This window comes from Chondrus crispus, genomic scaffold (genome assembly GCF_000350225.1).
Source record: "Chondrus crispus Stackhouse genomic scaffold, scaffold_12, whole genome shotgun sequence".
Lineage (NCBI taxonomy): Eukaryota > Rhodophyta > Florideophyceae > Gigartinales > Gigartinaceae > Chondrus > Chondrus crispus.
The window spans coordinates 175,576-202,076 of NW_005178992.1; the positions used below are offsets into that span (position 1 = coordinate 175,576).

Below are 26,501 nucleotides of genomic sequence, written 5' to 3' on the forward strand. Positions count from 1 at the left end.
ACTACATACGTTAACCGATACCAGCAGCTTCCCTCATGGTGGGGTCAGTTTGAAGTCTGCCAAGGATTTTGGTCGGAATTGGGCCTCATCCTTACATACTTCGGCAGCCACCTGAACGACCCCCGACACGGGTTGTGGGTTGTTTTCATGACCGAGTGGTGCGTGAAGGTTGCTGGCACCTTGCTTTGGGAGGCGTATGATTGTTGGCGTCTGTGGTACCTTCCCCCGGAGCTCGTTGAGCTCATGTGCCTTCTGGATTACACTGTCCCCCTGGGTGGCGCCGACACCGATCTCCAGTTGCACTCGCTGCTCGACAAGATTAGGCAGATCGACTGGGACAGCGTTCCCCCTCACAACTCTTCCCGCTCCTTCGCAAAGCGACGTCCCTCCTTTTCTCCCGGACGTAGTCACAGCGCGGCGGCGACTTCGTCTGGTTTAACCCCTGGACGTCGACGTTGTGCTCGTCCTCAGAAGCTCGACTGAGTCGACAGTTCGGGAATCAAATCCCCATCCCCGACGCGGTTCCCGAGCGAGGCGTGGACCCTCGTGCAGAGAGCGTGTGCTCTCGACCGTCCGGCCTTTCGTCTCCTCGTTCCGCGGTCTAACCTTCCACGACGGACGTACAGTCCCCAACGCCTTGTCTCACCGAGCCGTCTTTGCCTGCATTTCCACCTCACCCGGCTCGTTCACTGCCACGCCCCCCTCCGGTGGGTCCATCCACACGCGAAAGTCCTCCTCGCGTCGTGTTTCCCTCAACAAACTCAACTGTAACCCTATCAGTCCGGGAAGTACCGCCGTCTGACGTGGGTCAGACCCCACGTCAGATTTCCCCTGTACGTAAAGAGCCACTCGTCACGCCTGCCTTGGCTCTTCCTTCACCCTCAGTTCCCAAAGAAAACAACACCGCCTCAGGCGTCTATCATCGACTTCTCCGGGCCCATGGCGTAGAGGCACAGGCGCTGCAGGGTGCAACTCTGGAGGACCTACGCGTCCTCGCCCGTCTCCTCACTTCTCTGCCGAAGGAAATTGGCTCCGGTGCTCCGTCCCGTTGATCTGCTGTTCACGGCCGATCCCTCATAATCCATGTTCGCATCATTACCCCCTTTGTGAGAATTAATTTGCGTTCTCTCCTCCTCAGCTTTCTCCTCTCTCTTTTTTTCTTGTTCATTTTCTTTGCAACATGCCTCCATCCGTCTCCGGTCACACCTTGGTCCGTAGACTTCCTCCTCTTATTGTATGCATCGCGCCCTTGCGTTCGCATATCATCATCTGTCAATCTCCTCCTCTTTTTCCCAATTTTCTCCTCTTTACCGCAGCCCTGGCGCGGCTTTCTCTCCTTTCCAATCAGGTCAACAAATATCTGCAGGTAGTATGACAAGGAGAGCCCTACTTCACCTACAACCCATTTCGAGCGGTGTGGAATTGACAATACCCTGGGTATTCCATTCTTTGGGCGCGCTCAGCGAGCGCTGTGCGGCAGATGCGTAGATGTCTTGTTCGACTGTCGGGGCCGTGACCGACCTCAGCCTAGACCTATTACGATGCCCTCCTTTTATTTTCAACGCGTCCGGCAACTTCCCCATCTCCAAAATGACGGCGTCAAACCGTCCTCGAGTTCCCTGATTTTCCTTAATTTCTGCGCGTCGGGGGGGGAATACTGTGTAATCCCTTCACTTTAAAGCGTGGCCTTCGTTCCTCCTTTCCCGCGCATGGCACGCGAACCTTGTGAGAACATTTTAAATGTTCCTTTCCACCTTGTATGTCGACATCGCGTAGCGAGTGTCTTGGGAGGGTCGCAACGGATACACGGGATCCTCGTAGCAATCGCCGTGTGCGAGGACGTCATTAAAGCGAGCGCGGCGCCCTCTTCCCTGTTCACTGGCAGTTAGTGACCATGTGCGCGTTATCCGTTTGTCCTCTCTATATTTGCACTCCCCTTTGGACCCACCAACGTCGTGTCAATTGACGTCCACGTCTCAATAGCCACTTTGTCGTAATTTTTTTCTCTACCTCATTGTTCCCGGTATCCGATCTCTGGAGGTTTACACCTCTCGATCCGGGTGGTCTCGTTAGTTCACGTTTCTACTTTCCCCAGTAAAATTTCTGAAGGCGCGGCTAGACTTGCGTCACTTGGGAACGCGTCTGTCTTCGTCGAGCACTTGTTGTTCTCACGGAGCCGACCCCACCGAAGTGTGCGGCGTCCCCGAGGTTTGGTTGCTTTGGCCTTATATCCATTGCAGCCGGTGGGGCCGTGTTCTCGAGCTACACTGTCCTTACAGTCTCTCTTTTCTTTGTGACGTTGTCGTCGAGTTGTCCTCGTGGCTGCCTCATGTGAAATGAGGTGGTGTCAATGTGTCCTCTATTATGTCCTCTGACCACCACCACGTCGTCGGCGCAAAGTCGGCGCCGTCATTTCCCTTTCGTCGTCGCTGACACGAAGGTCTCGAAATGTCGACGACGGGAGTCACAGGGTTCTGGGCCTTGGCTCAGAGGCTTCATCGCAATTTAAGCCTTGCAAGGACAAAGTGTCGTGTACGAATTTGACACGTATACAGGTGTTCGGCAGTGTCCTCGGCCTGTAGTCAGGATTTGAACGAGACGTCCATTTTGTGGTTACCCTCATAAGCGTCGGGGGACGCTGCGGGAGGTATTTCAGACATCCGTTCTTGGAAATCATTACCAGCTTCTGAACTTCGGGGGTGCTACGTAGGCGGGGTGTGGGGACAAATCCTCATTCTTTTCCTCGTTCGGCTGTCGTACGACTGAGGCCACTCGTGTCCCCGATACCAAACAAATGAAAGCACAGCAAAACAGGGGTTGAAACACAACCAGATTAAACAACCGACAAATAAGCGATGGACCGAAAGTCTCCACCCTTGCTTACACCACAACATCCCCCTTTCCGACGAGCGACAGCAATCCGCTCCTTCGATTTCGTGCGTGACTCCAGTCACTGCATTATATACATGTATATACATATTCTTTTTATGTTCTTCGGACATCCTTCCAGCTCCTCACGCAGCACATTATTCCTGACAGGCACAGGGAGTCTCGCAATTTGGCGTCCTTGCAAAACGAACAGACATTGGGCTCTCCGTCTCCGCTTGAACCAACGCGTCGTAGATTAGTGGCGATCGTCGGTTCGCAAGTCTTCCTTGCTAGGACATCGACCGGCGCACGTCGTGCGGCTTTCTTTCCGCTCCCCGTGGTTGTGGGTTTGTGCTTTGCATGTCACAAAAGAAACGAGAAAAAAAAGAAAAGAGACAGAAAACGAAAACAAAACAAAAGCAAAAGAAGAGAAAGCAGGACTTGGGGGGTAGGCGGGTACACAGGTCGCTCGTGGAGCGAAAAGAATGCGCACGCGGTGAAACCCATCCTTTCTGATTGTGTTGACACATTAACCTTCTCGTCGATGACGAAGTCAGTCGTGTAGTTGCTCGCGTGATACCATGAGCTTGCGACACGGTGTTACTTCTTCGGGTCGCCCTCAATTGCGAACAGCCCGCGACGCGGGGCGTCGTTTTGTGCCTCCTCGCATGCTTGTCTGAAGTCTCTTTGCGACGATCGTCGGTCGTCTACCAGACGATCTATTTCCTTCTACTTCTCCCCAGTATCGAGGTCCTGTTGAGAGATACAAACAAAACAAAAACATTGATGACAAAGGAAAATCAGAAACCCGTTAGAGGTGGTACCGCGCGCACGACTGCTGTACGTCATCGGCGTTCCCATCAAGACTTTCTTGCGACTCGGTCGGAGCATGGGCGGCGTCGGTGGCGTGTTGCAGCCCGTCGCAGATGCTCGAACGTGACTTCGCGAATATCTCCACGTCCTGTACTCTCGACCAGCGGTACCGTTCCCTTAACTTCCGTTAAAATTCACACTGCACTGCTACTTCTGTTTTTCGCCTTCTCCCGTGCGACAATTGTCCGTTTGTCCATTCTTAAAATGCCCCATAAACTTTTCATCAAATCAAATTGGACCGGGGCGGATCACTGATCTAAACGTCATATCACGTGCGCACGACCGCGACGCGTGATCATACGTAATTTGCGTATTATCTACACCGGAGACTACAGTAACTCCTCCATTTCTTTGGAGGGCGACACTCGCCGCTCTCTGCATGTGCAGCGGTCAAGGGAAAATTGACTATCTCACTTCTTCTCTCCATCTCCTTACTCTCTGCTGTCCCGACTCCTGTGAGCACCACTCTTCCCTGTCTTCGCGCCGCGTCTCAAAGTACCAATTCCAACTTGACGACATCCCAACGGGTGTTACCCCGCTTGGGCGCGTCCAACTTGCGGCGGCAAGGATAACTTCTTCCTTCGGAAATACCTCACCACGGCGCTGCGCGGTAATTGCGCGACTGGTTCCCACGTCGCGTCCTTCGTCTCATACCCATACTATTTCACCCTGAGGACTAATCCCTCATCTCGATACCCGTGATCGATGATCTTTTCTATCACGTACTCGGCATTCTCATTTTCTTCCTCGCGTCTGGGGTTAATTTCTTTCCCCTCTTGAAGATTCTCCGACTTCTCCAACTCTTCTGAATTAATTGTCCTCCGTAAGTCTTGCGGTATCTCCGCTGACGGGTTTCGACTGACAACATCTTCCTCGTCCTCTAACATCTGCGCTCGCGTGAGAGGACCTTCCTCGTTCTCCATCGCGTCGCGTTCTTGATTCCCCTCGCGTCCGCTGAGGAACTGTAGAGCCTGTCTTAGGCCTGATATTGGCATGTAGTCCATGGGACTAGGGGCTGATTCGACTCTATCTCGCAACACGCGCTCTTCTTGGTCGCCTATGGCGATGACAACCGTGTTATTATCTGATTTCTTGACTGCATACGGTCCCGTGGCGACTTGTGCCAGCTTTTGTCTAGGTTCTGTTGCGGTCCCCTGTTCCTTCCGGAGGAAAACGTAGGATCCTGAAGGGATGTCATACTTCGGTTTGCGAAGCCTTGCGTCAAAGTTTCGCTTTTAGCGCGCTTGTTCTTTTCGCAGACTCTTATCAGCGCCTTTCATGAGGCTTTCCAACCACGACTGCCATTTCAGGTAATACGCTCGATTCGAGCTAAATCCTTCCAAACTTGGCTGCGCTTGTAACGCAATGCTTCTCGGCGCCCGAGCTAACACCAGCTCGAAGGGCGCAATGTTCGTAGTTCGATGGACTTGTGTGTTGTAGGCGAACGTCACAGCGTCGCTGAATAAATCCTAGTCCTTGGGATGCTCTCCAACGTATTTTCGCAACGCGGAAGTCAGCGTGCGGTTAAACCTCTCAACTTGGCCGTTGGCTTGCGGATGGTACGTAGTCGTGAACGGATTGCGTATGCCTAGAATTCGGCAGACATTCTGAAAGAACCGGGCCGTGAACTGTGTTCCATTGTCGGACAGCAGCTTGACCGGCGGTCCGTACACGAATACCCAATGGTGAACGAAGGCTTGTGCGATGTGCGCAGCTGATATCTTCTTCAACGGTACGGTTCGTACCAGTTTCGAGTATCGATCACTGATCACGAGAATATACCGATTTCCTCGCTTAGTTGTAATTAGCTCCCCGAGGATGTCGATGGCGACAAACTCCAGCGGAGCTTTGGGCGTGAGCAGCTTCATTTCCTTTGTGTTTTTTCTTAACTTCACCCTTTCCCGCTCACATGCGGCGCAATTCTTCGCGACTGCATAGCAGTCTAGGGCCATCGTAGGCCAATAAAAATATCTTCTCAATGTCTTGTAAAGTTTCCTGCCTCCCGGGTGGCCTGCCAATTTTGTGTAGTGGCTTAACCCTAGGATGCGGTCCCTTAACGATTGTGGTATTACCACTTGTACGAACTCCGCCGCGGTACGGCATAGAGTTCCTTCGAATTCCTCGGCCTCCATGCTGAACGTTCTCACCTTTCCGGCGTCCATTTCTTCCTTGATGCGGTTGCAGAAGGGGTCGACGGCTTGCTCGCGAATGAGCTCCTCCGGAGTGACAGCATGGAATTGATCGAGGCGATCAGGGGCGGTTCCCCCACTCAAGAACGAGAATGTCGTCTAACGCGTCAAAACTTTCCTCGTCCTCCACTGTACCCTCGGCCGGTTCGGCCATAAAGCATGGGATTTCGTCGTCGAATTCGTCGACGGTTTCTCCTGCGGTCCGCAACCTTGACAAAGCGTCCGCCTGGCTGTTAGCCTTTCCCTTTTTGTACTTGATTTCAAAATCGAATTCCGAGAGGCGTAGCCTTCATCGGATTAATCTCCCGCTGGGGTCCGTTACGTTCATCAACCACCTCAATGAGGCATGGTCGGTATGCACAATGAAGTGCTCGCCATACAAATATGGTCTTAAAGTCTGTACGGCCCAAATTACCGCTAGACATTCTTTTTCTGATACAGAATAGTTTCTCTCGGCTGCGGCTAACGTTCTTGAAAAGAACCCGATGGGTTTGCGTTGCGCATCAGGGTGTGTTTGAAATAGTGCAGCGCCTATTTGGTAGTCGCTTGCATCGGTATCTACCAAGTAGGGTAGGTCCTTCTTCGGCAGCGCCAACACCGGCGGTGCCAAGATGGCGTCCTTGAGCTTATGAAAATCTTTCTTGCACGGTTCGTCGAATCCTTCCAACTGGACCGGTTGTCCTTTCTTCAGTAGTTGGATTAGAGGCCGCGCGATTTTCGCATAATGCGGAACGAACCTGCGGTAGACATTGCAGAGTCCCAGGAAGCTCCTGAGCTGTGTCTGTGTTCGCGGGTACCGCACTTGTTCCAAAGCGGCGGTTCGCGCGACATCGACTTCTAGCGTACCTGGGCGGACGACGTGGCCCAGGTACTTGATCTTTTCCACGACAAATTCGCACTTGCCAAGCTTGAGCTTGACACCTGCCTTTTCCAATACGGAAAATATTTCATCCACGTGCACGATGTGCTCCTCCCACGACTTGCTAAAAATTATTTTGTCGTCTAGATACACCAAACAGCATTGCCAACGGAACGGGGAGAGCAGGATATCCATTGCTCTCTGAAACGTCGCTGGCGCGTTAGTTAGCCCGAAGGGCATTCTTGAGAATCGATACCGTCCTGAGTGACACGAAAATGCGATCTTGTCGCGGTCGCGCTCAAGGATAGGCATCCGCCAATATCCCGAGATTGTGTCCAACGCGGAGAAAACCTTGGTGTCACCAAGCGAGTCTAGACACTCGTCCATGCGTGGCAAAGGGTACGTGTCCTTCACAGTCACTGCGTTCAGCCTGCGTTAGTTTACGCAGAAACGCATTGACCCATCCGCTTGGGCACCAGCAACACGGGCGACGCCCATTCTGACTGCGCTGGTTCTATCACTCCTGCCTCTAACATCTTCTGCACTTCTGCATCTTCTACTTCGCGGGCTTTAGGTCCGGCCCGATACGGGGCTTGTGCGATGGGACGAGTCTCGGGGATCAACTCGATCCGATGGACGGTGGTATTAATTTCGCCAAGCGTCCCATCCCACATCCTTGAATACTTCTTCAAAATCCGACGGAACCGCTCGCGCAGCCGTTCCGGCACGTGGCTCAGGTCGAGGTCCTCCACGTCCGGCGGTGGCGGCTCAATCCTGCGTTGCGGCTTCGTAGATGCCGACGCGGAGAGCCCTGCCGACCGTTCTTCTGGCTGGTCCTTGCGCGCTTGATCCGACAGTTCGCATCTTGTCTCGCCCGTAGGCGTCTTGGTGGAATTAGGAAAAATTTCCTTCTTCCTTTCTTGAATTCCGAGAACTTCTCCAATGGTGGTTTTGCTCTCGAGCGCGGCTCTCGGGTGCGGTAATAATTCTGCCACCACTTGGCCTTTTTGCACCCTGACAGGGTACGTCCTAAAATTCGCAACGAGTAAACGAAATGGCCGGTCAGGCTCAACCTGAACGACACCATTCGTGCACGTCAACCCGTGCTTCTCGTACAACGACGAGTACGGCTGAATCACAACCAAGACCGCCCTCTTGGAGGTGCATTCCACGACGCGTTGCGTCCCTGGCTCGATAGTCGTGGCTCTTGCCACTTTTACCTTAGGGGAAATTCGCTCCCGCTTTCTATCATTCTCGTCCTCTCCTGCGACGAGATTCTTCTTCCCTCTTCTCGTCGAGAACCGCCCAACTATCGGGACCTCCCAGAAATCCGCCAACTCAACCGTTTTCTTCCTTGGATAAATTGCTTCCACAAACCGGTCACAGTAGTCCGCGCCTAGAATTAGCGGGACGGCTAGTTTTTCGCATACAATAAACTCGGCTGCGGCCACAAATTTTCCAAGCCTCACGGTCATTTTAATGGTGCCGAGAGTCCGGAGTGGCCTATTGTTCGCGTCTCCAATGTCTTGGGTCGGTCCGTAGGACACTAGAGATTCCATTCCAGCTGGGAGTTACGATTTTCGCACAAGGTTTGGTCCCGCGCCGGTGTATAATACGGACAACACCCGGCTCATCAATCCGATTGTTGGTCCAATGTCCGCGTATTTGTTTGCGCAAGGACCAGAATCTTCTCGGGACACTCCCTTCGCTTAACCCTGTACCAGGGTCTTCGAACTTCTTCCAGCGGATGATCTCGGGCTCGGCTCAAAATTTTCTTGACTTGAGCTGGCCCTTTGGGCTTATCCACCAATCCAACAACCTCCTCATCGGGGTCTGATTTTTCCCTTAGAGACGGGGAACGGGGCTGAGCCCCGAGCACAGTACGTCGACCCTGTGCCTCTCGCGACTTATGCGAGATTCCCCTCTCTAGTTTTCTTGCCGCTGCGGGGTCCTTCTCACGTCCGACGACGCGGGCCCCGCGGCGGGCCCTCGGAAGGGTTGGTTCGACCTCGGCGTTGAAGCACTCGGCGTGCTCGCCGTCCGCAAATCGAACCAATTCTTGACCTTCAGATAACTCGTCGATGGTATCCTTAATCTCTCCATCGGAGACAACGCGTCATAATTTCCCAAAAGTCGGTGCATTTCCCGGAGGGAAAGAATACACGTTGGCGCGGCGTGCCCCTTTTCGTAACAATGATAGCACACCAGTCCGTGCTTCTTGACGGGATATTGCGGCCTAGATCCTCCACGGGCCGGCGGCCTTCCTTGATGTTGCGGCCTCTCCATCCCGCCTGGCCTTGGAAACGTTGTACCCTTGTCCTCCATCGGGATGCACGGCGCCGGCGTGTGGCCGCGCCCCCGGAACGTCATCACGGGATCCGTGGGTTCTGAAGACGACTCCGTCGGGTACGTGGGCGTCGGTAGAGTTGACGACTCGCTTGCCCCGTAGTCCTCGTGTCCGTAGCCCTCTGATGGCTCAATAAAATTGCCTTCGGCTACCAATGCTCCTTCGTACTGACTTTCGCTGTCTCCGTGCGCACCGCGTTCATCTGACGCGGAGATTGTCTCGGCTAAGTGGACGGCGTCCTGACTTTTACGACCGGGATAAGGAGCCCTTGGCTTCTTCCCCGCCCTGAACGTCGACGGCGTCTGAATCGTGACCTTCTTGGTCTTCTTGTCCTTAGCGCGGCTCGCCGAGCCATGCGCCTTCGCGTAATTAACTAGTCTTAAAAACGAAACGTCCCGATTGTCTTGTCGGTATTGAGATACCATTGGCTTAAATCTCGAATCGAGTCCTTCAATAAACATCGTCATTTGTTCTTCCATCGAATATACGTTTCCACATCGATTGCTCGCGTCCGTCAGACGGATATAAAATTCCATCTCGTCTTCAGACGGTCTTTGCTGAACTTCTCACAATGCGAGCACGGCTTGGCGGATCGCCTCGTCGGTCGCGAAACTCCTCAACAACCACTGTACGGCCTCCGGCCACACGGACACTTTCCCGTGATGGGACCCGGCCGTCTGAGACACCGAAGTGTACTGTGTCAAGGCGATGCCGCTTAGAAATTCGAGCAGCAAGCGAATCGCTTGCCCCTCGTTCATTTATTGAGTGTCAAACTCTTGAACTAACTTGGCCAAAAAATCCAACACAAGGACCCCGTCCTCACCTGTGAACGTGTTGTCCTTCTTCACCTTAGGCGGAATATCTCTCCTGATTTTTCGTACGGCGGTCCGCCGGGAACTTGACGAATATGTCTGCGGGTTCCGCAAGCGGTACCTTTGGTACGAAAGTAATTTCTTGAAGAGGTAGTTGGTCGGATTCAGCTCCTCCAACTCCTCCCATCGCGGCCCGCGCCGCGTTGCGACATCTTCGGGCTCCGCGTCCTTGTCTCTCCACGAGGCGGACGAAGTGATCCCGCTCCGTCTGGAGGTAATTTTCTTGCCCTGCCAAAATTCCTTTTCCTTCCTCTGAACGGTGTTCGGAATCGCTGGCATGGTTCGACGAACCGTCGTCACCATCTTTGGAAAGGCCATTCGACTCGGTCATTGAGTCTTGCTCCTCCGTCTGGTCACTACCGTGACTCTTACTCCTGCGTCGCAGATTCTTCTGCGAAGTCTTCGACTTGGAGCTCCGCTGTACCGCGGCCTTGTCCTTCTTCGATCGACGGTCGCCTTCTCGACCCATTGGGAGCGGCTCTTGCCCGACGATCTGTTCAAGGTCCTTGAGACGATGAGCGGCGCGGTCAAACTTGTCATCGATACTGGCTCTAAATTTCCCCAAAGACTCCAAAGCTTGATTCGCGTCGCGCCTTGCGTCCTTGACTGAAATCTTCAACGAAGCCAGGACCTCCGGCTCCAGACCGTCGGTCGCATGACCTCCCTCCTTCTCGACGAGATCCACTCAAGCCGACAGCTCTCCCAAAACGGTGTGGAACTCGGAGACTTGCAACTCCAGTTGCTTCCGGACGAGGGCTAATTCAGCCTCGAGATTTTTCGTCATCTCTTGGCGAATATCCTCGCCCATCTTCTCGAACCTGTAGGATAGATTATCCTTGTCGGCTTCAATCCCCGTCGGGGATTCTTGATCTTCGGGGTCCGTGGCCGTGTTGGCCTGGCTTCGGGTGCGAGGACCTCGCGGGATCTTCGACGCCCTTGCCGATCCGTTCCTGTTCGCCCCGGGGCCGACGTCCCCGGGTGCACTTGTCGACATGGTTCGTTTCCAAAAACGAACATATAGGTTCGTTTTTAGTTATAACTAAACACAAAGAAAAAAATAGAAAACGCTACCGCACCTGAATAAACTTACGTCGCCGAGAAAACTCCTGTAGTCCGTTTCAGCTTACGCAGTTTCTAGGTCGGGTCTCCGGCACGCAATTCTAGGTCGGGAGACCACTTTTGTAGCGCAATGCGCCTGTCGGGCAGAGACCGCGGTCCGATGGTCCAGCAAAAACAACAACAGCAACAAAAAGAAGAACTGCCGATGGCACAGCGCTACGGAGTGTCCGACTCTCCCTTCTCCGTTTAAACGAGCTTGCCACTCGTAGTAGCTCAGATCCCTGATGGGGGGGGGGGGCACAGAGAAATAGCCGGGCCCGGGATCGGTGTGGTAGAGACTTGCGAAGAGAACTGCTCGACGAGTGTGGGGTGGGGCGCACACGTAGGTACCCCGGTTCCACTGGGTTGTAAGGCCAATGCTCGTTGAGCTTCTTCGACACCTTGTAACGCGACAAGGCTTTCGACGGGGGCGTCGCAACGCAGCCCAACAGGATGAAATGAAAGTAGCAGCGCTACACCAACTGTGTCGCCCGATGGCTCGAAACACCTACACTGGTTCGGTCGCAACCGAGGCCGATGGCACCAACACTGGCTCGTAACACGACGGAGCCCTTCGAGGGAGACGTCGTTGCAACAATATCCGTCGGAAAATGGGTCAAGGTAGCAGCGCTACGTCAACTGTGTCGCCCGATGGCAGAGACACCTACACCGGTTCGATCCCAACCGAGGCCGATGGCACCAACACAAGATAAGGGAACAATAGGTAGAAGTAGAGATAGAAAAGGATAGGGAAATAAAGGAAAAAGAAATGGGACCCCCGAGCGCTGAAGGATGCCGTAGGCTTAGGTAAAAGGGAGCGTCTTCGTAGAGACGGACTTCGACCAAGGCGACATTCAACTCCGGCAACTCGAGTTGGTTTATTGACTTGTTCGGTCAAAGGGCAAAGTGATATAGAGCCCCGCCGGGGCGAGTACAGTAGCTCCCGGCTCTAGATTCTAGATGTAATTAGTAAATAAATTAAATAATTAAAATAATCGTGCGCTTCGTCGCACACGTGTGTCCCCCAAACCCGGACTACAGTATCCAATTTTTTTCGTCTTTCACTTCCTTTCATCCCCCTACCCGAGACGGGTATTGCACTACACCTAGGTGAACGTTTAGACCACGTTGTGGTTCTTGACGCCCAAAAAGGCCACGTTCTAGATCCGGTTGAGCGCTTTGCGCTTGATAGTCGCCCCCGGAGTGCTGGGTGCGTGCCTTGTAATTGGTTGCGATGGCTTTGAAATTGCTGAAGTTCGGAAGCTTGAATTACAGCCAGTGGGGAAGTGGAAGAAGAATCGCAGGAAGTCTGAAAACAGCGCAGCGAAAGCAGGAAGACAAAGAAGAATCACATGAACAAAGATTCGGCTGGTAGAAGGACTAAGAGGATGAGGGTAGTGGTAGACGACAGCGATTAAACGAGTTCGAGAGTTACATTGGTGTGCTCGATGCTCTTTTGATCCGCCTTGAGCCTTGAAGAACCTCGTCTTCTAGAAGACCTTTCTGCATGATTCCATTGAGGATCTTGAACATTTCTACGTTCCTCTTGGTTAATGCATCAGCAGGGTTTTGCGTACCGCTTACCATTGCATAACTGAAATTTCCCAGTTTTGGAAGGAATCCCTCATCCTTGCTACCGTCGGCCTCAAGCGGTAGTCTGCACCTTCGTGAATGGTGGTCACGGTGGAGTAAAACGTGTGTGAGTCCACTGTCAGCACGAAGGGAAGCTTGAATGGGGCTTTGTGAAGAGTTTGCAGGCTCTGCCATTAGCGAGCCTCTGTGTGATGACGTTGCGACGGCAAGAATCTCTGCCCCCATGGATGAAAAGGCAACACGCTTCTGCTTGCAACTGATCCATTCAAGCACGTGGTAGATCCCCGCACCCCCTGCTGGCAAGTATAGGCCGGAGACATACCCTGTCTGCCCGTTGTAGCATAAACCCCCGGTCGCGGTGGGGGTTTAGCTGTGGTTCTTCGAAGACCTGTGTACGCGAGAGAGGACAAAAACACACACACCAGAAAAGAACGCAGGCGGTGGTAGCGTGGTAGAGCGGTGGGGAGCGGACGTGAACACAGTACGCGGTAGAGCGGTTCGACGCGCTCGACGCCCCGGGGCGGCGCTAGTTAGCGTTCTAGCACCGACGGGCGGAGGCGGATCCAGCTCGCACGCGTACGTTCGCGACCGCTACCCGCGTTAGGTTCTAGTTAACGCGCTCGCGTTAAGAGAACGCGTTTAGAATAAGAGGACGGGGTTAGACCTGCGGTGGAGGATCTGGTACCAAGTCCGTGCTTGTCCTTGTCCTCCCTCGGCCGCCGGCCGTCCTGTCATTTAATATACAAGTAAATAATCTATCATAACATATACTACAGTATCTAGGTAGCGCCTTACACGGTAAGCTCGCGCGCCTTACTCCGGATCGTCACGCTGTACACGTGCACAGCGAGCAGCAAGCGCGTACTTACAGGCGCGGGTGTGCGCGCTGTAGTGCATTTTGCGGGAGTACAGTAGTCACCCCGCGCGTTCGAATAACGTCCTCGCGATTATGCTACACCCGTATGAGGAGCTACCTTGACTGGCGTCAGAAAAAGCGAGGCAGGAAGGATTGACGAGAGACGACGGCGTTCGAAACAGGAGCGTCGGGGAAAGCGCTTTGATCTCCACAAGCAACTTGTTCCCGTTTATAAGATCGGCCACCTTCAAGCGTCCAATGGCTTGCTGAAGGTAGCTAGCTGCGAAAGCCGCTTGCCGGAGAATGCCATGTCCGAGGAAATGGAGACTTCCAGCGAGAGCTTGGTATGAAGTCAACTCTGGAGCGGTGCACTTGTCTTGGTGTCGTTTTCTTCTTTCCTTTGAGACGTCGATCGGAAGAATTTTGTCCACGTACTCTTGCATATTAATGCTTAAAGAGCCGGAAGGCTCCTGGTGGATATGAAGACCATTGAAGATCAAGTCCTTGTTCACGACGTAGCGTCCGACAATGAACCGGCGAGAGATAGCTTCGTGAAATTGATGGATGTTTGGAAGAACGCCAACCACGACGAAGTCATCGACAACCTTTGCGACCAGTATGTTTATCGATCCCTCGGCATTGTATTTGGCGAAGAGCTGAAGAAGGCCTGGGACTTGTACGAACCCTTGCGTGGACATCCATTCCTCGGCGACGAGTTGCCATAGGCGTCCGGATTCTACAATGCCATAGGCCGGCTTGAGTATCTTCCAGACTGTTCGAGCAGAAGATACCCAACCTTTCGGGGGTCAGACGTATGTGTCCCAGGAAAAGTGGCCAGCTTGCAAGTATGCTCCTTTGATGTCAATGGAGGCAACTGAGAAGCACATTATTGCCGCGACAGAGAGAACGATGCGAATTATTGGGAACTGCGCTGTCGCCGAGTATTTCCGGACAAATTCTTTGTCTCGATCCCGGTTCCCGTGTGGGACTAGACGACACTTTAGCTTCAGCTTTCCTTCTTCTCCGTCGGTCTTGACTTGGAAGAAGTTGTGGGAAGAATCACATTGGCATGTCGTGGGAGATCCCCATACGGAACTTCCTTGTATGCCTCGGCTTGTGCGTAGTTTTCTTTTTCCTTGGCTATGGCCTGATCAGCGATCCATCGCGGAGCAAATTGGAGTTTGAATTCAGATGTGGGCTTGTTCCCAACCACTTCCTGATTTTTTTGAAGGACCTTTTGCTTCGACGATGCAAGATGAAAAGGCAGCCTCGACGGAGCTACACCGTCTGTGGTTCCGATGTCTTTTCCCGGCTGTGGGGGCTCGTGAGTTGAGTTCAAATCGAGATTTTTACTCGAAGTTGAGACTGGATACCGTGTTCCAACCAAGAAATTTGCAGCGATCGATGGACCTTGTGTTGACATCCAGCAAAGGGTTGTTCAACCTCTTCGGCTTTGAGGATGCTAATAAGCTCTTTGATATGGGGTGGGAAGCCCACAGAGTCTCTTCGGTCCTGAACTCAGAGATGTCCGTCAGATCGCCGGGGGGCTCCAAGTCAGGAAGGCTGTCTACATTCGCCGCCTCCTGCTGCCCTGCAGACCCTTCTGGTCTGCTTGGAGGCGACTTGTCACTCACATTCGGCATCTCTTCCAACTCCGAGAAGAGCCGAGGGGGTGCCGATGTTAGAGGGACCATACCTTCTTCAAAGACGGAGTACGACCGTGGGAATACGAAGTCCATGTCATCCAACTCAGCAGGTAGAGGGGAGGACGGAGCTTTCCGAACGTCCTCATATGCCGCTCTTATGGGCTTACCAATGTGATCCTGACGCCTGGAAAGGACGACGAAGTGGGTCTGTGGGTTCCGCACGTACGCGTGTTCCCACGAGCCATACTTTGGGCCTCTCTTGAAGTAATACATCGGGTCATCACGTGATAAGTGGGCGGCTTGAAGCATTTGTGGACATCGCGACTTGTCGAGGAGCCTCAAAGCTCTTCGTGCCACTTGCTCGTTATGCGCAGTGATGAGATCAGCGGACAGCTTTGCTTGAGGGAGACCAACAAGCGAGGGAGTGTAACCCCGAGTCATCTCGAAGCTGCTCAGCGACTTGCTTCCATATAAGATGTTGCTCAGATACACGGCACGTGAGAACACGTCTTTCCTTTCAACTGAGTCAACAGTGCACGCCGAGGAGTGTCCTTTAGAAGATGTTGGATAAGCACACGGACAACCGCATTCTTCCGCTCCACGACGCCGAGTTTGTTATGACGTCGGGCTGGACGGGGTTCAAAACGTATTGAGAAGTACCTTAGAGCTTCGGCAAAACGGGAGTTGAAGAACTCGATGTCTCCCGATATGATTGACGGTGCACCGTGAACGTTTACCCATGCGACTTCCAATTGCCGAGCTGCTTCGTCCATCTCACGGGTCCGCATCAGGGATGCTACTGAATAACCCGTATAGACATCCACCATATGTAAGATGGGGGCGTTCTCGAACTCCGCACAGAAGAAGAAGTCGAGTTGGACATGGTTGTTGAACGAGGCGAGTATTTTCCCAAAGGATATCTTCCGCGATTGGAGTGGGCGGCCTGTTTCTTTGCAGCTAGTGCATTCTCGATGGCTCTCTGAAGTGCTTGTTTTAGCACAGGATTCATCACTACTCATCGACGTCACAGCGTCTCCATGTCTTGAAGGGCAATGAGTGAATATCCATGAAGCTTGTTGGCGAAGCGACCGGCGATTCTGAAATATCGAAACCTTGCCTTCATGGTTTCTGCCGGCGGGATAGTGGACGCATATGAGACTTCCGTGGAGAAGAACGTCACAAGGGAGGATGTTTTGGACGGAACGACGAGAAGAAATGTGCGAACCACATCGGGGTGACTCGACATTGTTGGTTCGGTGTATGTCTTGAACGTGAGACGTTTTGACGAGAGGTTTCTCACTCCTTTTGGAATTACCAAAAGGTTCTCCGGTCCAAGCTGGTACGAATGGTGAAGGATCTCGGTACCCAGAAGAAGGAATCCATCTCCTTTCGTAACGTAGAACGGAATTTTGACTTCCGTTCCACTCATATCGGTCACGAGAAGGTCCCAAACTCCAATAGTGACCTCGGCGTCGCTACAATTCTTGCCATATCCGTGCAAGAACGGTTCACAGTCTAGCCTTCGAAGTTTGAACGGAATGTTCATGGCAGTGCAGAGGGCTGCGGCGCAAGAAATGCTTCCAACACTTCTGGGACATCCCGGATCAATAATGGGATTTGGATCCGGGATTCTCGGATTGATATCCGAGGAGGCTCCGGGATGGCTGACTAGGCTTGCCTGTTTGACGAGCCGCCGGAGCCTCTCCGAGAAAATGAGGGATGTGCCCCGGAGCCGCCGTCACTGGGGTCTCGGCGCGTCCTCTTTTTCTTGGTGAAGGCGCTAGGTTCCTTGCATTCTGCTGCCCCTCTGTAGTGATCACGCTCTCCGCAGTCATAGCAAATGGACTGGGTCTCGCGATCCGAAGAGAGCTGCCTCTTGCGACTGCCTCGAGATGCGTTACCACGGCTAGAGGGTGGACCCATTCGAGTGTCCTTTTTCTGCCCGTGACGTGAGCCGACTTCAGAGAGTCTGTCGAAGATGCTTGCAGGGCCATGCTTGCCATGGGTGCCAATGAGAGACTTGACCTTGCGGTCAACCAAGGCTTGGACGTCCTTCATGGAGAACTGGGGAGCATCCATTGACGTTGTCTGGGTCAGATTCCTCAGCACGATCACCGCGTCGTCAAGGTTGAGCCTGCAAGAAGTGTGCCGCGGCAGGAAAGAGTCAGCAACTGACGTCTTCGCAGCATTATTCTCTGCAGTCCCCTTTAGGTCTTGGACTGCAATGTCCAAGGAGCGGATGAAGCTGATTGTTTGCGATCTGAAGTCGGACAGAGACTTCTTATAATCATCGGCCGTGGACTCTGACTCGCGGAGTGGAACGTCAACCTTCTTCAGCTTCTCGGATATCTTGAAGACTTCCTCGAGATGCACTTGGATACCTTTTCGGTTTCGACGACTGCCGACTCCTCCTTGTTTCGGGCTTCTGCATGCGAAATTAGTTGGAGCTTGACATTGGTCAACGTTCCCTCCTCTATGTTTGCGTTATTGAGGAGATTAATCGCCAAAACTTCACCTATCTGCGAAGAAGAAGAAGTGTTGGCGTGCAGCAAGTGCTTGGCTGCCAAACCTCGGAACCTCGAGACGAAGCCGGAGAGCTTCTCGTTCCTGTCTCGGCGACACGAGGTGACCTCCAGGTATGGTGCGATGAGCCTTGTGACCATGGCAATCGGTGGGTCTACAGCGACAAGCTCGACGATGGAGAGTGCCGCTTGCACGGGATCATCCATCTGAAGGTAGTCGAGCTGTCCTTTGGATTGGGCTTCATCGAAGATTGCCTTCTGAGCTTTCGGAAGGCCGCGCTCATAGAGCGTTTGTCCAAGGAGCTTGAACATCGTCTGAAAAGTGCAATCGGTGCCTTGGTCGTGGGCGACTTTAAGTGAGTCGAGCCACTGTCCAAACTTCTTGCGCCAGGCTTCAAGATCGCCATCGGCGGCGAAGAGAGGCGGGTCGAAGAATCCTGATAATTTACTCATCTTTCCCCCTGGGGGAGAACGGGAACGATGAGGTTAGTAGTAGCCGCGCTCGTCGCACGCAGCGGCGGGGAGAGGAGTCGCGAGAGCGAGGGGGATGGGGATACTTCGGATGTCGAGTCTCGAGACTTTTCGCCGCGCTGTCGGAGGGTACCAAGTTACCCCCGAGGGTCGGTCAGGATACCGCCCTCGGATTTTAATATATCCGGATTTCCCGCCGGCCCGTTGAGCGGATAATTTCCCTTTTTCCCAGATTTAGGGCTAACCAAGTAAACTGCAATTTCTATCTTCCCACAGAAGCAACCAATGAACCCCTTTCAGAAGCCCGTTGTTGTGCTCGCGTCTCAAGATATTTTAAAAATCAATAATTTTAGGCAGCCTACAGGTGTGATCAATCTAGCTAGATGATCACCACCCCGTCCAACCGCCAACTGTTTAACCCGAGTTGAACCAACTGGGAGACCATCTCAAGCAATACTGAGACCAGCTCCTCTTTCTCTGATCGATTCGACCTATTCCAAAAGCTTCGCAACTGGGCCGTTCTTGTTTCAGTATGAAAATGGAGAACCAAATCGCCTTCGTAACTGGCATTCCGGTTGCGAGGCGACCGGCCTTTTATTCAGGCCACACTCCCACAATCCGGAAGGACACCTCGATGCCGATGGTTGCAGTAGCATCCAGAACCCGAATTTCTGTGCCACGCGCCACTGCTGCAACGGGAACAACATCCAAAATGGCGGAAGCTCTGGAATCTGTCCCTGTACAGTTTCGGAGCAGTCTTCTCGCTCTCCCAGAAGACGCGGATATTGTTGAGCTTGGTGCCCGCCACACGAAGATTATAGCAACTATTGGTCCATCCACATGTGATCATGACAATCTATTGCGCCTTGCAGCCGGTGGCATGAATATTGCTCGTCTAAATTTATGTCACGGCGATTACCACTGGCATAAAGTTGTCATTGAGAACATTCGCCACATTAATCTCAACACACCGTTTGTTTGCGGGACAATGATAGACATTGGAAGTTTTGACAACGTCCGACTTGGGCAATTTGCAAAAAACCCGATTCTTAACACCGGCGATTCATTCACGCTTACCACGCGACATGAGGCTGAGTATGCAGAGGGCGTTTCAGAAGTCAGCAATGATGGGTTCATAGATATCATTGAAGATGGCGATTTACTGCAGTGTCAAGCGGAAGGTGGCGGTGTGGTTGAACTCCTAGTGAAGAATGTTCATGACAAAGACTGTGGGTGCGAAGTGGTAAGTCCTGGCGAGTTGCGCTCTAGAGGAACCATCAACGTCCGAGGAAAGTCGCTCAACATAAGCCCAGATGTGAATGGAGAAGACCTCAATACTTCTATCGCCAGAACAGTTCTAGGATGCCCTCCAGAACAGTTGGAGTTTGCTATTCAGGAGCGCGTCGAGTATGTTGCGCTCTCGTTTGTTGAATCTGCTGACCAGGTCATTGCTGTGAGACGTTTGCTGCGGGAGCGCGGTGCCCATATCGGCGTAGTCGCGAAAGTAGAGTCTGCAAATGCCCTCCGCAACTTGGAAAGCATTGTCGCCGCAGCAGACGCAGTTATGGTCGCCCGCGGAGACCTCGGAAGTGCAATCCAATTCCAAAAGGTTCCGTATTGGCAGCAACAAATCGCGGACACGTGCCGGAGGCACGGGAAACCTTGTCTCATCTCTACTCATTTCCTCGAGAGCATGGTTTTGTATCCCACGCCAACCCGGGCAGAGGTGACAGATATGACGGAGGCTGTCAAACAACGAGCGGACGCGTTAGTTTTGACAGCAGAAACCGCTAGCGGAAAGTTCCCATACAAAGCGTTGTCGACAATGAATGCTGTGCTACTCAGGATGCAGAAGCGCCTTCACGAAATAGACGGAGAGGACTCTTCTTTGGACATTCCCCCCCTGGTCAAAGACAAGACATGGTGGACTCCAGGGGTTGGAGATATAGCCGAAAATATTGCGACAACGGCAGCAGTTTTGGCCAACCAACAAAACGCAGCAGCGATTCTGGTATTTACTCAAAAGGGATTGATGGCGACTCTAACGTCGCGGTGCAGACCTCAAGCTCCTATTTTTGCGTTTACAGCAACACCAGTTGTCCGTAACAAACTGAATCTCTTGTACGGTGTCCGACCATTTCGTTGCCGTTTTGAAGACGATCCTGAGGAAACGATCGACAATGCGATGACTATCCTTAAGAATCGCAAGGCTGTCAAGGAAGGGCAAACAGTTATAATTCTAGCTGATGTTCTTGGAGGGCGCGAGGGTGCAGGCGAAAAGGAAGTGCGTGCTGCGTTTGAAGATGTAGCGAAAGGAAGTAGATACATCACGGCATCAGCCGTGCGGAGCGCTCTTCGAATTCTTGGTCTTAAGGTCAGTGACAAATTGGAAGCACAACTCGGCATGCGAGATGTGGATGTCGAAGAAGCTGGCAAGGAGATGAAAATTAAGAATGAACAGCCCGTCGAAAACAAGTCTGACAAAGCCCTTGGGCGGTATGACCTACCCCGCTTCTTCCAGTTTGCATCGGAAGCGAAGGAGATTGTGCACACGCTGCAGCTACGACTTGTTGAGTAGAGACAATCTGTTTGGTATCCAGTGAAAAGCGAGCGATCAGTCAAATTGCCGTCGGGAGTGCTAGCGCCTTGGGAAAGTGACCGGTAGCAATCGCCAGTCGTAAGTTTAGTTAGTTACAGATTGGTGCTCCGTATTAGTGCGTTACTTGTTTGGTCATAGGGTTCTTACAGAGGGGTAGTTGCCATTCCAACAGAGACCTTTCCAAATTTGCTCCACAGTGGTCTTGTCCAGCTTTGCCCGTTCTCGGATCATATACTTGCGAAAGTGTTTAATTCTGCTGGCATCTCTATTCAAGCAAGTAATGTTCGTCTCAATGGCCTCCGTCATCTTTTGATCATTACCCCAGCCCTCATCAAAAGCCATTGCCATACCAAAAAAGCACTGCTCACAATGCTTGATCCACTTGCCGCTCTGAATCAAATTCATACCATGCTCCTGCATGATCATCCTTGTCCTGACGTCAGTCCAAAACACATCAAACAAGCACTGCATAACGGTTTTAACCTCAGCCTCGAAGGGACTGCCCTTCTCCGCACGGAGCCTTCTCAACGTGAGATATATGTGAACAGAGAGCATTTCAAACCTCGGCGCAAAGTCCTTCAGATTGTGGGTCTCCGCAGCCGCAGCCTCATCTGCGCGTTTCAAGGCTTGCTTATACAGAGCATTTCCCGCTCCAATTGCGCGACTCTCCGGGGAGTAGAAGCCCAGTGCAGCGAGGATCGGATTTTGATGTCCATCCCGGCCAGCAAGCAGTCGGGAGAGGATCCTGTTCGTGGGAGTTTGCGGCTTGTCAGAGGGCGAGTCATCGCTAGATGAGGTGGCGAGCAGTCGATGTTGCGTCAGGGTGATCGGTGGGGTGCGGAGGCGAGTCGAAGGGACGAGACGGTGGGCTAAGCGCGGTAGCGCGCGCAGGCGATGGGCTGCTTGCATGGTGCGTGCGGGCGCTTGCAAAGCGACCGCCTGATGGTATAGCAAGTAGAATCCCAATGCTGGGTGATTCGTTGGTTAGTTTTTTGGTGCTTTGATGTGTTCTTAGAACCTGATTCTTCGCGTGCTGGTACTGCGGCACCTGAAACCCCGACTTGTTTGGAGGGAGAAGAAAAGCAAACTGCAAGCTGATGAGGACGTTTTCGAGGAGCACGAAGGGGTCGTTGTAGATGCAAGGGCGCTCACCGGGGCACTAATTCCGTTCGGGCCGAATGGTCCCGTCGTGACCGCAGCTCCGCGTACGAGGCGTCGTCGGAGGTTGGCCTTTGCTTTCAGCCCTCAAAAACAAGCCTAGTGATGAATCCCAACTACACGTGTAGAACTTGAAAATGCGCCGTGTTCTAGGGCAGATATCATACCGCCCGATCAACAACGTGCACACGTGTGTTGTCGTGAGAATGGTAGCGGAAAATGCCCGTCTAGCCCTGTGCACCCTGGGAGAAGAAAATTCTTCTCCCAGCGTGAGTGAAAATTTGGGAGAATTTGGGAGAATTTTGATGTTCTCCCGGCGCCGGGAGAACATTTGAGAGAAGTTCTCCCAAGCCACCAGGGAGAGTCTCCCATTTGTCACCCAAACTTCTCCCAGTTCTCCCAGTTCTCCCAGTTCTCCCAGTTCTCCCAGTTCTCCCACTCTCTCCCACTCTCTCTCGCTCTCTCTCGCTCTCTCCCGCTCTCTCCGCTCTCTCCCACTCTCTCCCACTCTCTCCCACTCTCTCTCACGCACACCACAGCTCACCCACCTTCTTTAACAAGGCATCCGCACCACTCTCTCCCTTAAACATTTCATGATCCTCCAGGTAACACCCTGCCTTACTGTTCACCGAGGCCTCAGTACTACTGTTGTCCACATTGTCGTGTACAATACGAAATGAGCGAGCGGAACGTAGTGTTGTCAGTAGATGATAGCATCGATGCCGATCTCTTCAGCGAAGATCCCCTCTCGCCCGGTCCCCTGTCGCCGATCCATGCCAAAGTTGCAGAACAACGTGTCTGCACTTCGCCCCAACGTAGTGCTTCCCTTTCTCCTGTACCACCCCATTATGTTTCACGTCACATTGGAGCGTGGCCTCGCCGTGCTGAACAGAACAGACCGATATCCCCAATGCAAAACCCGGCCAACTTTGACTCTTTATCTTCTACCGATTTGCCGTTTTCTCAAGAGCAAGCGCAGCTAGAATGTGATGATCCTGTTGATGAGCTATCTGAAAGTTCAGATGACAACAGTATTTTTGTGTCTGACTCTGAGCTGGTCGCTCTAGAATGTGAACGTAATCCCACGCGGTCTATTAGCAATCATGTTTCAGGTACTACTACCGTAATACAGGACCACTTCTCCGCTCTTTTCAACGACTATGCTTCTGATTGTATCAATGCACCGCCTGGTACGGACTTGGAGTTTCCCATGCAAACACAGGATACGACACATGTTGAAAACTTGTCACGCGATGTGCCAGATGCTACCGAGCTTCCAGATTGGGACTACGCGACCCCTTTTGAAACAATAGAGCTTGATATCGACGTCGTTGATCGTGAACTCTGCCCAAAATATATTCTGGAATCAAATGAAATCCTTGACAACGTAATTGCAAAGGCAAGTGTGCTGCGTGATAAAGCTGTGGATGCGAGCAACCTCCGCCGTATTGATGTATTCGATTGCTTCATTCCGCTATCCATCCTCGAAAAGCTACGTGCGCATATCAATGAAGTGCTTAACTGGAAGAAAAAAAGACGAGTTGAAACATTTGAGCTGAAAGGGGTCATCATCTTACACGTATTGGCGGCTTCGTACAACAGCTGTGCAGCTACCATCACTGCACCGGAAAATGAAGCTTTCTTTTACCAAATGGGCATTACAGGGCAGAGGTACAAAGAGGTATGGAGTGCGTTGTCTTGCACTAAAGAAAACCGGCAGCGTGTTGATGCTAACGCCTTCGGTTGGTTCAACAAGCCTACTGTAGGCAATTTTCTCATAACGGAAATGGAAGCCGAACTAGCCGCTATTAACAGGGTGCTTGTCAACGTGGAGGGTGTAACTATATACTCATTGGACGATGACCATAACCGTCTAAGCTCTAGGTCGGTCTTGCATCTCACCAACCTAGCACAGATAAACAACCCGAAGAAAGCTCTGGGACCGGTGAATAATGCTGTATGCTCAGCTTTAACGCATACTTTTATAGCCAGTCACTACTCACGCCCTAATGAAAAAGTCATTGATGTTTGGCACAGGCTGGTGCAGTTGTTACAAGGTGTACCCACAGCTGGGTCAATCAGGCCGATGGTAGATGCATTGTTCGCAGCAGACCGGGGATACAATCAAGTTGAAACAATTAGATTTATCAACGAAGTGCTCTGTGCTACTGGGTTAGGGACCCACAAGAGGTCGTTGAACTTCCCTTTCGTTTTCGGAGACGGGCCGATTTCACAAAAACACAACGGTATGGCTGTGTCGGAGCGGGGATGCCGAGCTGTGTACAGTGCAATAAAAAAGCCACGTGAAAGTCAAGGTCGAAGTGTGGAGGCCTCGGTTTATCGGGAAAGTTACTCAGGTCGCATCGCCGCTGTATATAGCAATGATGTAAGCCGCTTCGGTGCCCATAAATTTTGTATGGTATCGAAGGAAGGTTACAGGACTTCCTTTACATCTGAACAAGTCGAACAGATACAGGTCATCTACGACCGTCGAAGCGACGAGCACATGGCAGATAGCTACAATTTACGTGAAAGAGGGCTCCAGTACAGTGCTACAGTACTGAAAGTCGTTCAAACACTTTCCAATCTACGGCATTTGACGGTGATGCAGTCGGAAGATCCTGCGTGGTTTTTGGCAAGAGCATTCAAGTTCACATCTCGCACTGGCAGCAACTTTTTTGCTGCTATATCTCGTGACTACAATGTTAGTCTCTCAGGAATGAGCCACATTTTAGGCGGCAAACGCCTCACTCCAATGACGCAGCCGCTCAGCCTTGAACCTTGCGAAGTGAAGGAGCAGCTTGACGATAAGTGGGACAGAATCCAGAGAATAACTGGGATCCGGAAACAGAACGATAGTGTTGTGGTAACTTCAGAAGATCTTAACGCCTTCCTTGCTATGTCTTCGACTGCAGTACAAAATCTCCGCAAAGACAATATAATTTCACTTTTATTAACTGTTGGCAAAAGGGAAAAGAGAACGATGAGAAAGCCACAACTCATTGATGCTGTGAAAAGGTACCAGGCACAGTTCCGAAATGGAATTGGTGTCCCAGCAACGCAAGGTCCATCTTCTAATCAAGAAGATATATATAGAGGAAATGCTGCTATTCTCCGCACAAACCTTTATAAGACCTCACTCGACTCCTGGGCGATGAAGCCATTAGTATCAACGGCTGGTATGAAGGAGGGCACGGTCAATGAAATACAGGTTCTAAGGGCCATACCAGCTTTTATTGAAAAACACTGTGTTTTCGATGCTTCAGTTGCGCATCAGAAACTGCTTCCTTTATTCGGTACCCAATATAGAGCGGACTACGTCCGAAGTGTTGGCCTTGTTGCGTCAAAATCCAACCCAATGCTCGCAGATAGCCCTGATGGGCTGATAGGGCTAACAGATGATGATGGGAATGCTGTTTGTGCTGCCATAGAAGTGAAAACTATGGCATCTCCCAATACAATTGAGAAGGCGAAAAGGAGGAGGGACGCCTACAGCCCATTTGTTTCTATAGAAGATGTAGGGAACTCTGAATCTGCTGCAGCTCATTTCAAGGAATTAGTGGATACCACGGGGTACAGGTTTCAATGTATTCACCATTGTTTAGTAACGTCACTGAGGAGGGTTTTATATATTGTTGCAAAAGGCAGCCACAATGGAGTTGTGGAAATACTATATGCAGCCCTCATAGAGTTTGCAGATGTGGCGACTTCCTCTTATTCCTTTTGGATGGATGCGGTGCGATTAAGTGCCTGTGACTGGGTGGGCAAACATGCCTCTCACATACCTTCTGAATACGACCTTTTACTAAGTGGAAGCCACACCTCTGATCTGTATTCATTGGCCTCGCATTATAATTTGTGTAGGGCCTATAAAAGGCTCGTAGATGCTAACGGGCCGTTACCGCCCAGTAGAATGATACGTCCTACATTATTGGTCTATTGGAACGCCTTGAAGGGGGGTGTAGATGAATTCAGTCGGGCACTGAAAAGCTTGGCCTACACTAACTCGAGCGAGAACCCGATCGTTAGTATAATTGGGAGACTGATTTGTGGGCAGGTTTGTAACGCTGCAATTGTTCATCGCATAGCTATCGCACGCACAAAAGGGTATTTATTGGCTTCAGAAGAGCATGCTACTACGAAAGAAGGATATAAGAACACACGTCATCGTGTAACATCTTGTGCAACATTTGGGTCATTTGCGAGGTGTCTCGCACGGGAATATGTTAACATGGAGTCGGAGAGGCGAGACTCCAACACGACCCTCTGCCAAATGGTCTCTAACAGAAATAGATACTCAACAGGGAACCAGGGAAATTTTCAGGCTGGAACGCATGCCAACATGAAGCACATGTACACAACGGATGTTGTAGAAAAGTACAATAGAAGGGAAGATTCAGTAAGGCGTCTAAACGGTTCTTAAGAGCATCAGGCAATCAAAGGGAAGGCTGCGTATTGTAGTTTGTGTTCGTTTACTCATACTATAATTTACAGGCAGAAGCGTTTCCAAAAGAAAGGTGGATCTAAGATGCGACAGTAGTGCGTGTTGT

The 26,501-nt window shown here is 51.9% G+C and overlaps 1 protein-coding gene; it reads left to right on the forward strand.

Moving 5' to 3' along the window:
- Nucleotides 1-18,732: 18,732 nt before the first annotated feature.
- On the forward strand, nt 18,733-21,142 carry CHC_T00008530001 (pyruvate kinase). XM_005713098.1 is given in 2 exon segments: nt 18,733-20,772; nt 20,773-21,142. 1 exon segment carries the CDS (start codon nt 18,733-18,735, stop codon nt 20,770-20,772), a length of 2,040 nt encoding a protein of 679 aa, XP_005713155.1. The 3' UTR covers nt 20,773-21,142.
- Nucleotides 21,143-26,501: the final 5,359 nt, after the last annotated feature.